Genomic DNA, 13,595 nt, shown 5'->3' with positions numbered 1-13,595 from the left:
AATATAATTTTTTTGAAAATTAAAATAAGAGTATTATTTATCTCGATGAAATAAATAAACAAACAAATTTTCGTAATCAATCGAAATAATTGGTTACCTATTTCTAGCTCTGGCCAGGTTTCTACGATTGTCCAATCGATTTCAATAGTATTTTTTTTCCTTTTAAGAATTTCGCACAAATCGATTACGCGAAGATTCATCTCAACGATCATGTCGTAGGAAGTATCATCATCGCAGTAAAATCGCAGTTCCTCCGTCTATGAATCAATAATAAAAGATAATTTTTTTTTATTAATTAAAATATTGATTTATATACAGATTTATATTACAGATCAATGTTTCTCTTTCCGAATTAATGATATATTTTAAAAATATATTTAAAAATATATATATTTTTAATTTATCAGATTTAATTATAATTTTTCAGATAAACAAATTTTTATTCGCTTTCAACAACATGTAATATATTTTAATATTTATTTTATTAAAAAAATTTTAATAAAATATATCACTAAATGGATCACTCACAAGCTAAATTGATTATTAACTTCATTTTCTGAAAAATTTTAAATTTTTTCGCCAAAATATATAATTAATATTTTTGAATCAGATAATTTAATATATATTATGTATAGTAGAATTGTACATATACAATAAATGTAATTAAATAAATATATATTTATATAACTTAAAAATCAATTGACAAAATTTAATTGGTAATTTCTAATTTTGGAATCGTTATAATTTCGAAAAAAAAAAAATATTTTTACATCTGAATCGAATTTTCCCGATATATTTTCTTTTAAAGTTATAGCAATTCAAAAATCAAAAAAAATCAAATAATATATATATATATACAAAAAATAATATATATATATGTTTTGTACATGTTTGTAATTTAATTTACAGTATGTATATTCGAAATATTTATATTTCAAAAAAACACAGTTTATTATAATCACAAAATCTTATAAATCATATGGAGAAATAAAAATATTTTGTTTAAAAAATCCATAATATTTTCCTTAATCGTGATTCATCGGGAAATACTGATATATACTCAAATATTATCTCACAATTGCAAGAAAAATGTTAAATGATTTGAATCATCAATAAGGACATCAAATTAAAAGTTCATGGTTTAAAATTCATTTAACAAATTCTAGTAATAACAAGTACAAATAACATTGACGTTTTCTTTATTTAATAGAAAATAAAAATCATGTCATTTTTCCAATAAATATATATATATATATAAATATAAATATAACACATTTAAATATGATGAAATATGTAAAATAAAATAATTTACCTGTTTTTCGTCATCTTCGCTTTCGTCTGATTGTTGAGCGAATTTTTTTGATGTGCAAACACGGGCAAAAGAACAGAACAGATTTTTTTTTGGATTCAGTCGTTGGTAACTGCATGCAGATTGACCAAGAAATGAGCTATCAGTCTCCATGCATGAACACATCTTTGGTAGCCAATCTAAAAAAAAATGAAAGAGTAATTTATGAAGTATTTATATATATTTTTATATAATTAGTAATTTTTATATAAATATGTTTATTAATTATTAATTTTATATATAATATGTTATATTATACATTTATATAAATATATATATAATATATATAATTTATATGATATATTTATATAATAATAAATATATTTATATATTTTATAAATATATTTGCAATTAAATAATTTTCTATTTCATAAATTATTCATAATTATTATTTGCATTTAAATAATTTATTTATCATTTTCCAAAAGAAATTTATTTATTTATTATTTATTAATTGATTTTTGCTGAATTTACTAATTTTTCAATATATAAATATTTATACTGTTATTATTTTTAGTTAAAACTATTATACGTCTGTTACTTATTATTTTTATTATTATATTTTTATATTTTTATAATTATATTTTATATTTTTATTATTAATATTACATTTTTGTTGCTCAAATAATCTTACTTTCACAAATAATCGATTCTTCAATTTTTCTAGATATGAATATGAAAATTTTAAAATATCGAATTGAATTTTTTTTTAAAATAGGTAAAATTGAATAGTGTTTGATCAATCGGTGTGTCATGAGATGTTTATATACTTAAAATTTTTGTATCAAAAATTAGAAAAAAAACAATAAAAATATTATTTTCAATATGAAACAAAATCAAAAAAAAAATATTATTTTTTAAAAATTTTAAAAATTTTGAAAATTAAATAAAAATGTATATTTAAACAAAAATAATAATTCTTCTAAATTAAGATAAAATTAGATAAATAAAAATTCAGATAATCTTTAATAGAAATAAATTGAAATATTAAGAAAAGAATTTCAATGATAGTCTTGAATGCAACAACACAATCATAACTTATTTTCTTTTTTTATAATTCCATATCTAAATTTCTTTCTATATGATCAATAAATATAACAAGCTTGTTGTGACTTACATTACTTAAATTTTATCTTTATCATATCTTTTTTTTCTTTTTTTCTTTCTTCAAATTTATTTTTAATATCTAAATCTGTAATGTAATCATTTTATTATTTAATAATAAATTTTAAATATTTTATATTATTATCAAATTATATTTTACTTTTTTCATAAGAACATAATAAAAACATAATACAGTTTAAATTACAATTAATATTCAAAAACTAAGATCATTATATAATAATTTAACTTTTTTACAATTCTTTAAAATTGTAAAATAAATTAAAATAAATTCTATTGAAATATTCACATGGAAAGACTTCCTTTCGCAGCGGAAATAAGAAACTTTCATTAAAAAAGAAATTATAAAAGATCATTATAATTTTAAATGAAAAAAACCATTATAATTTTCATTCCACTTAAGTTTCAAATAGTTATAGATCTCATTAATATGTGTATATATAGATTTCATTAATGTGTATATCAAATATCATATGTATCAAAACTTAGTATTTCATTCTTACTTTTTTTTTATTTTAAAAAAAAAAATAAAAACATAAAAAGTAACTACTTTAGATTTCGTATTTTAAAAAAGTTCAAATTCAGGTAAATTTATTTCAAATACAATAACAATTTCAAAATAAATATTTCAAATGAAATTATTATTTGGTAATTATTATTTGGTAAATAATATGTTTTAAAAAATTAATTGTTATTCGATAAATATTATATTTCAATTTTGATATTACGTTTTTTATTTATCGAAGTAACTAATGAATTGAAGAAATAAAGTTTATTGCTTCATTCAAAATTTATTTTTAAATAATATTTAGAATAATTAATAAAATTCGTTCAATTAATGAAATTATTAGAGGTTTATATATTTTCAATTATTAATAAGCTGATTGATTAATTTATTTTTCATTTGTAAAATCACCTATAATAAGTATATCATTTTTTCATTTATTTTTACTGTTTCTTTGTTCTAAATAATCTAAAAACATTTTATCGAAACAGGATTATTATAAATTCTTTTTTATATTTATTTTTATTTTTATTATAAATTGAATATTAATTAGTTTTTCTTTTATATTATATATATAATATCTTTTATATATATAATTTGTCTGCTGAAAATAAAAAAAAATCTGATTTTTTTTCTGTAATTTTATTTTTTTCATATTTATTTTTATTCAAAATACTATTAATTTTCTTTTCATACTTTTTGTGAAAAAAATTCACAAGATTATTAAAAAGAAAACAAAAATCAATTTCATAAATTAATTATAATTAAAAAGACATAAATAATGATTATAGATAATTATAAAAAAAAAAGATTTTCAATATATTTCCAATTCTTCAATTTGGATTTTTCTTATTAATATAAAATAAAAATAATTGAATTTGATCTTTATTTGATATTATATATCATACATAATAATATAATAAATATTAGCTATCCGTGAAACTTCTTATAGTAATTGTGTAAGTTTCAACATTTTAGTAGTTAAGGATTAAGATATTAGTTATTTCTATTAAAAATAAATTTATTAAAAATAAATAATAACAAATCGTTTAATTGCAAACACATAAAAATTTATTTTTTATCTGAATTATTATATCTTCAATATCTATATTATATGAAAAATAAATTATTTTTCAAACAATTTTAAAAAGTAATTTCAAAATAATGTAATTTAAAAATGTCTAAAAAACTATCAATTTTGCAAAATCAATTTTTTAAAAATCAAATTTCGATCAATTTCTAACTTTTAAATTAAAAATACATAGATAAGAAATACATCAGAAATACATGTTTTCGCTCCATGTTACATGTCATGTTTTCTCCGTTGAAGTAGAAATTATATTTTAATACAACTAACTATACATGCGAAGAACACACTTTGACACACTCTGACACACTTGAAAATGCCGCCTGTTGCGTGTCACATGCGGAAAATAAAACACGATAGCAATGCGATACAATATTTACTATTAATTTGACTACACAGCGATGAGAAGTAAAAATGTAATTGATATAGAAAATGCAATGTATAAAACATTCATAAAACACTCGTAAAATGCTTATTCAGTTAAAATCATACTTTAGAGGAAACGTGACATGTAACACGCGGCATGTAAACGCTGTATATTCCTGGTTTTATTCATCATTATGCGCATGCGCACACATAATTTCTAATATGTAATTGATGCGCATGTTTGCAATTAAACATAAGAAAATCCTTTGTCGTTCGAAAATCTTTCATTTCAATTGTTTCACGGAAATCGTTTCTGTTTCGTGTCATTCAATTAAAATCCTACTTTGACAAAGGAAACGTGACATATAACACGTATAAAACGCCTGTGTACCTTTGGCCTTATTCACTATTATACGCATGCGCCCATATAATTTCTAGTGTAAAATATACAATTAATACGCATGCTCGCGATCAAATGTAAGAAAATCTTTTATCATTCGAAAATCTTTCGTTTCATAGAAATCGATAAATAAAATTCGTAATGATTCTTACTTCGAAATATAAGAAATATTTCAAATTCGTTTTCTAATGTATATAATTAACTAGCAACACATCGTGAACGAAACTGCTTTAGTCGAGCGTACAAAGGATATCAATTGTAACAAATCGAATGAATGCGAACATGAAACTATGCGTGATCTAGTGATAGGATGATTATTACTATAGCCATGATACATATATATATATATGAAGCGAAAAATCAATGATATACGTAATGCAGATACTAACGTTTTGATATGCAAAAAGTAATACGTTTTATTTAAAAATAATACTTAAGAAAAAAAGAATATACTTCACTTTTGTTAGGAATAATAACATATTTGTTATCGAGAAATAATCTATTTTACTGTTTCGTTACAAAAAAAATGACGTTTGGACAATAAATTTATAATTACATTTTGTAGCGAAAATTAACGTTATAACAGGGATCGAAACAAATAGTTTTTATTTTATAATAAAATATTATTATAGTTAATATTTTGAAAATATTTTTTAAAAATTAGAATTTATATATACTGTTTAAGACAATCTTATCAATTGTATGAAAATATCAAATTCTATGAAATTTTTGAAAAGAAGTGTAATTAGCAATTACACTTAATTAGCAATTACATTTTTTTTATCTGTGTTATGGAAAAGATATTTTAAAATCTATATAATAAATTTATGGAAATAGTTATTTTTGAATGTTTATTAAAAAAGATTCCATAAAATATAATATAATAATGTAATACATCTTTTATTCTATATAAATATATGAATAATTTTATATTATAAAGATATATATAGACATTATTTAATATAGACATTATTATTATCCTAGTATAATCGTACTATTTACTGAATAATATTTAACATCAGTTACAATAATAGAAAATTTTTTTAATATATATTTAAATATCTTTTTTAATAAAATTAAAAATATCTAAATTGCTATTATTGCAAAAAAAATATTTTTATTTATTTCTACGAAATAAAAAAATATATAAATAATATGTTTGATTTTTGAAGATTATGTATGATTTTGAAGATTTTATTTTTAGACATGTATATGTATATGTACATATATATTCTGTTAATGACTTTGTTAACGTATTAAGCCCAAATATAAAAAACGCTCAATCAACGAAAAAAATGATAAATTCTTGTATATCAGCAATGGATTGGATTAAATTGCATTAAAAACATCTGTTCTTTATTGAATTATAATTTTGCAATTTTGATGATTATATAATCTTTTAACCGTCAAAACGGGATTCCAACAATTTTTCTTTTTTCTAGACATTTTTTATTTTATTTAATAAAAAAGATTAATAAATGTTTAATAACAAAAGAAATAATAATATATAATAAATTTATATGTAGTCTTTTTATTTAAAAAAATATTGATTTTGAAATTTCGAAAAATATTAAAATTTAAAAAATTTCTTATCCATCATAATATCCAACTTCGAATTAAATAAAGATTTCTTATTTTTTTCAGAAATAAATAAACGAATAAGCAATTTAAAATATTCAAGTTAGTCCTGTCAAGCATTCAAAGTATAATATATTAAATAAAATTAATAAAAATATTATATTTTAAACTCTATCGATTGAAATTTTATTTTAATAATAAAAATAAAAATAATAATAATAATAATAATAAATAATAAAATAAAAAAAATTTTGTTTTAGTAATAGTTTAGTAAAAAAAAAAATTAGAACGATGTTATCAAAATTAAAAGATATCACTAAGACATTAATCTTATTTTTAAATAAATAAATTTAATTTAAATATTAACACATTCGAGACCAATAATGTATGAATCATGAGGATTTTCTATTCTAGATTCGGCGGTTGACGCATACGGTTGCGTCATGAACTCGAAAAAAAAATGAAAAAGACTTTTTCCATATATTTCATTTTTTTTTTGCATATTTGATTTGCATAATTTGATTTTATTATAAGTTTTTATTTAAAATAATATATTGTTTAATTAATGATTATTTAAAATAATTATATAAAGTAACTCTTTAAAATAATGGTATTTCATAAATATTTATAATTTTAGAATCAATATTAATTAAAATTTATATCTAAAATTTATATCTATATGTTCATATAAAACAATATTACAATTTCTATTTGGAATTATTTTGATGATTATTTCTTTTTTCATATTTGAAATAAAGAAATAACGAATTATTATATAATTAATATTATTTTTTAAATTTCATCTACGTTTTCAAATAATAATGAACTACATTAATATTATAACAATTAATAGAAATTAAAATTATTAGAAATATTTAAAAATTGTTAGAAAAATTATTGGAAATATTATTTTAAATAATGAAATAATAATAATAAATTATTTAAATTAATTCAATATTAAATTAAATTTATTCAGATCTGACAAAATTATTATCAAAATTTTTAAATTAATTATAAATTGATTAATTAGTTTTATGAATAAGTGTAATTTCGGAACATCATTAGAATTTTCAAAATCCTAAGAAATCCCAATAATCTCGAAGATAAGATATAGATACATAGAAAAATACAATCATAGAAAAATTATGAAATCTTGATCGCAACATTTCTAGATTTTCGTATATTTTTGCTATCAATCGATCTTTGATTTATCGTCGAATTACGTTCAAATTTTTATATCAGCGATTTTAATTTCACGATACATACAATTATATTTTTTAAGCTATATATTTTTAATATTTAATTATTTGGATTAATTTCCAAAAATAATATAAAATAATATTTTTTTCCATTTTTTTCAAATTGGGAAATATAAAAATATTAATATTTTTATAATTTACAATATAATAATCTGTAATACAATACTCAAATTTACAATACAAAAATCTTAAACAAATCCATGAACTTCTTATAGTAAGAGATTAAAAATCATTGTTCTATTCTATAGAATAATTCAAAAGTCGATTAGCTTAACTATAATAGTTTCTGAGATAATTTTATGCAATATTTTCTTTTGCAAAAATTTTTATACAAATTTTGATTTCGACTTTATTAACGAAAAAACATCGGCCAATCGTGACTTGATCTTCAACTGAGGTTGATTTTCATATTGTTAAATATTTTATATAATTTATAAAACTTAAATGCATTACATTAGCTTCGAGAAACATTGAAGGTCATAGGATATCCTATCATTTTATCCTAGACTGTATGCGTCGCAACATGAGTCATCGAGCTTGACACATGTTGTTTCGACCTTACACTTATAGACACGAGCTGTGTATACTGGTATACTGGTAAAAATCCACGAGTCAAATTGAAGCAAAGATAACGGGAGAAAATGTGTGAGCAAAAGATAATTCAAAATAGTGTATCAAACGTATGACACGTGCTACAAACAACTATATATTTTATGCAACTTAAATCTAAAATATATCCTACAGAATTGAAAAGTTTCATATTATATTCATCAAATGTATATGTTAATAATAAAATAATGTATATGTTAATAATAATTATCATATGTTAGAGATACATTTCATAATACTTTATCTCATCCTTGAATAAAAAATAAATTTATTAAAATTATTTTATTACACAATCAACAATTATGAAATTAAGTAATTTTTCTCTGTACATTTGTGTATTGTTATTATTATATATTTAAAACTAAAATAAATAATAATAAGGAAATAATTGAATCAAATTGAATTGAATTGAATTGTCAATATCTCGAATTAAAATTTAATTCTTTCAAAGTTATATAATGAACATTATTTAAAATTGTAAAAGAATAAAATAAAATATATATTTCAGATTTAACAACGATTAAATTACATTTGTAAATTGCTTTCAAAATTTTTATTATTTTATTCATATGTGACATCTTTACTGCAAGACAAATATTTAAAATCATATCTATAAATATAATATATATATATATATATTTATATTTTAGGCTTCGATTGTTCAATCGGTGCATACCTAACCTTACCTAGATGTACATGCTCCATGATTAGCCAGTGTTTTTCGTTAATAACTCATTGACAAAACTTTTTATAAAGGAAAAAGTCAATTAAGCTTGGATTGACTTTTGAAACATTTATATATACAATTTATATATACAATTTACAAATATTTTGTTTTCGATAAAAAAAATTATGATATCGAACGAAACGAAAAGAAATGAAATAATGATTAATTCCTTAATGTCTACATTCATTCGTCATGATCAAAGTCGTTATACAGCAGAATGACAAGTACATTCGCATTATGAAAATTGTTATAGCGGAGACTAAACTCGAAATATGTTAAATAATTCAAAAAGTATTGTAGCAAGTAGTACAATATATTACTGTAATATTTTGTTCATATGTGACATTTTTACTTCAAGACAAGTATTTAAAATCAAAGTAATATAGTAATATATATAATATGTATATTAAAAGATCATTAATTAAAATACACAAATTTATATTTTAGTAATATCTATACGGAATGAGTCATGTAATGTTATCACTTCGAATAACTTGTAAATTATCTATCGTTTGAAAAAAAAATATTTCATAGAAAAGTTGTTGATATTATAATTGTCATAATTTGTCAATATATGTCATAATTTGATGTTATTAATTTTTTTGCAAATATATAAGGTCAAGTTTGTTTTTAATTGGAATCATTTATTTTTTTAATCCATGCATACTTATTTTCTATAAAAATATATTAAGCCATTTATAAGAAAAAATGATTAGTTTAGAAGATATTTTAACTTGAATTTTGTAAAATTTCTCGAATATATAAGAGAAAAAAATCATAAAGAGAAAAGTACAGAATATTTTAGAGGCAAAAATTGATAATCAAAAATATCTATTATGTCTATTTATTTAATCATAATTGAAGGTTGCATTAAATGAAGTGAATTAGAGATAGTACGAGATGGCAATGTGACGAAGAGAGAGCTATCTCATTTCGTCTAATATAAAGTTTAATTTCTTATATATAATGTAATAACTAAGAAACAACATTTTTGTATATTAAATTTTTATTTGCTCTTTTATTACTCTTCAGAATCGATTTTCCAAAGTTTTCTCATTATTATATTAATTGCATACTTAATATGTACAAAAAAAAATCAATTTTCCTAAAGATATATTTTTATCAATAGTATTAAAACTCTCTCGTTTTAAAATAATAAAAAAAATAAAAAACTATCAAGTATCTTTAAAATTTAAATTTAAAAATCAAATATCATGATAATAATTCTTTTAAATTTTTTCGTATTTGAAAAATATTTCAATATTTTAATATAAGAATGCAATTATGTTAAAAAGAAAATTAAAAGAGTTAAAATTTTGATATAAATATTTTCTGTCCAAGTAAATGATTTTCTTTTTTTTGATCTTTAATCTGATTTTTCTAAATATAATAATAACTTTTATTTAATGGATCTTAAAATTTTTCTAATTTAAATTAAAAAATATAGTTGAAAATGATAATATGACTAATATATAATAATCTAATCATTTATAATATAATTATTATAAGTATAGGAGTGGCAGCTTTGATAAACTTAACCCTGACATATATTGTTGAAAACATCTCTTGAGACTAACCCTCAAGAGATTTTAGCCTTGTTCATTTAAAAAGTTATTAACAAAAATTGTTTCAAAAATATGGCATTTTCAATAACAACATAGAATATTGAAATATAGAATACACAGTTATAATTTCTATGAAAATAAAGTTCTAAGGTTACAGCAATACAATTATACGTACATACAAACAATATTATTGACTTACAATTTGCTTATTGTTATTATCTATTTAGTTGATATTTCTAAACGTAAATTATCAACTTATTAATCTAATTCATTATATTATACTATGAGATATATAAATAAATAAATTTAAATAATTTATTTAGTTATACAGTTAAAACAATGCAATATTTATCAAAATAATATTTTAATTTTTTTAAATGTTAATTACAGGAAATGTTTTAACTGGAAATAATCTAATTTAATGTCATTTGTTCTTGAATTAAATTCAAGATAGGATAATTTAATGAAAGTTAGGAAAAATAAGTTAGGTTAGATTAGATTAGATATATTTTATTAAAGAATAAAATTACGTATATTAATTTTATTGCAAAATAAATCTTTTTTCGTGTTAAATTTTTAATAATTAATAACTTTTTTAAACAATAATAAATGAGGTTACTCGAGAGATTATCTTTAACAACATATATTACCATCTCTACATTGAATAATCATCTAATATAGAATATTTTAAAAATAAATATAGAATATTATAAAAAATATTATTTTTTTATTTAATAAATGAAAAATGGACGCAATATCTGTCAAGTAGTATTAAGTATATGAAAAATCGAAAAATAATTTATATGTTTGTCATAATTATGAGATAAAGTAATTAAATTGAATAACAATCTTGTAAATTTTTTATTATTTTTATTTATATACAAGTACAAATATTTTATTTGTTTTTCAATTTAATTTAATTTAGCAAATTATTTAATTTAATTTAGAAAATATTTTGATTTTTTTAATTGAAATTGACTTATTATTAATTGATTTGGAAAATTTGAAAGTTTTAATATTTTTTTTAATTTCAAATTTTTATTAAAAATTTTGTTATTACTTATAATATATTACTTATAATATATTATAATATATATTATATTATATATTTTTTATAATATATTATAAAAAAAAAAAAAATATATTATAAAGCAATGTTGTTTTTACTCTTATTTATATAAAGATAAATATATAAAATTATATAAAAATTCTTATATAAAAATGTTTATAATAAATGTAATATCTTTTAAATTTTATTTCTCCAAATTTAAAATATTATTTTAATTTTAAAATCTCATTTTTTTTCATCATTTTTCATCATTCAATATATTATATCAGTTGAAGAGTGAAAAAAAAAATTAAAAATATCATAAAATAGTTTTATTGAAAAAAGTAATTTTAACATTTTAAATTAATAAAAAAATATGCAATATGAATTTAATTGTATTGTTTAATTGTATTGTTTATAAAATAAAGCACATATTTTAATTAAAGATCAAAAAGATTGATTAATAAAACAATAATTATTTTATTTAATTATATATTAATTTTAATTTTCTTGGAGAAAAAAATCATGAAAGTATATATTTTTTTCTTCTTACTCTTGATAATTTATTTATTTATATGGATTATTTGTTTTTGTTTTGTCTAAATATATTGTTTTATTTAAATATCTAAATGCAATAAATATCTCTTAAGAAAAAAATTTTTATAAAAGATTTTTAAAAAATAATTAAAAAATAATAGTAACTAAAAAGATATATTATTCATATTTTTTTATAAATAAATGAAAATGACATATATTTAAATAAAATAATATATACACATTTTTTGATATATTCACCGATGCAATTCGTTATTTTTTAAGAAAAACATTAGACTATTTATGTCAAAAAATCATTAGTTTAATAATTAGATATAGAATTTTGTAAAATAGAAATTAATAATTTTGTAAATTTTAAGTTTTTTTTTTATAAAAATTATTTTATGAAAAACAAGAAGAAAATGAAAAGAAGAATGTCTCTTTCTATATCCATATCTAATAATATCCATCCTAATATCCATTTATTATTATTAATATTAAAAAAACTATTAATAATAGTGCATAATATACCAAATGAACTTTTTCCATAACATTTTTCTCTTAAAAGACATTGCTATATTAAGATAAAGTAAATAGAGAAGACATGCTATATTTAATTTAATTAATTAATTCATTAGTACAAACATATATGAAAAAAATAAAAAAAACAAATACAAAAAAAACAAAAGAAAATGAGAATAACAAAAATAAAAACAGACAAAATTAGATGGATTTATAATAAGAGTTTCAGCGCCAGACATAAAAAAGATTTAAGATTTAAGATGTGATAAAAATGAAAGAATAACATAATAATATTATAATGAAAATATATAAAAGATTAACAGAATAATAATGTAATAATAATAATAAAAATTTATGGAATGCATTTTTGATAATGAAATATTTGATTAAAAGTAATTGCGATGAACATTGCATAGAACATCGACAGAATAAAAAAAAAAAGAAAAATATGGTAACCTGGTTCTCTCGTAATTTTTTATATTCATAATAAAATATTTAATTAAATCCATAATAACAAATACAATAAATTTTGCTAAAAAAAAATGTTTTAAAAAATAAATTTTATTTGAAATAATTTTTTTTTGAAACAATTTAACTATCGATAAAAATTAGATTAATATAATATTTGCCATTTCATGCAATAAATTATTTCTTTTTTTTAGTTAAATAACTATAATAATAAATAATATAATATATTATATTATAATAATAATAAATAATAAAATCCATTATTATTTGTTAATTTAATTTTAATGAAAATAACTCATTTTTATATGCAGTTTAATGTTTATATTATTAATGTTTGTTAAAATCATTATATATTTAATACAATTATTATTATTATTACTATATTATTATTAATAAACATTTATATATACATATAAATAACATTTAATATTTATTATAAATATTAATGAATATTATG

At 18.2% G+C, this 13,595-nt stretch overlaps 1 protein-coding gene across 2 annotated transcripts in view; it reads right to left on the bottom strand.

The window, feature by feature from the left end:
• LOC122717720 (growth factor receptor-bound protein 14-like) overlaps window positions 1-13,595 on the bottom strand; it is a 58,707-nt gene that overhangs the window by 36,999 nt on the left and 8,113 nt on the right. For both annotated transcript variants that reach the window (XM_043942056.1, XM_043942057.1), the window contains exons 3-4: window positions 1,313-1,488; window positions 98-257 (exon numbers count right to left, since the gene is read on the bottom strand). In XM_043942056.1, coding sequence (XP_043797991.1) covers window positions 98-257; window positions 1,313-1,488 — 336 coding nt within the window. The remainder of the gene's footprint in view (window positions 1-97; window positions 258-1,312; window positions 1,489-13,595) is intronic.

Source organism: Apis laboriosa, unplaced genomic scaffold, assembly GCF_014066325.1.
Source record: "Apis laboriosa isolate Shangri-la unplaced genomic scaffold, ASM1406632v1 scaffold56_cov145, whole genome shotgun sequence".
NCBI classification, from domain to species: Eukaryota; Metazoa; Arthropoda; class Insecta; order Hymenoptera; family Apidae; genus Apis; species Apis laboriosa.
This window is presented reverse-complemented; position numbering and strand designations above follow the sequence as displayed.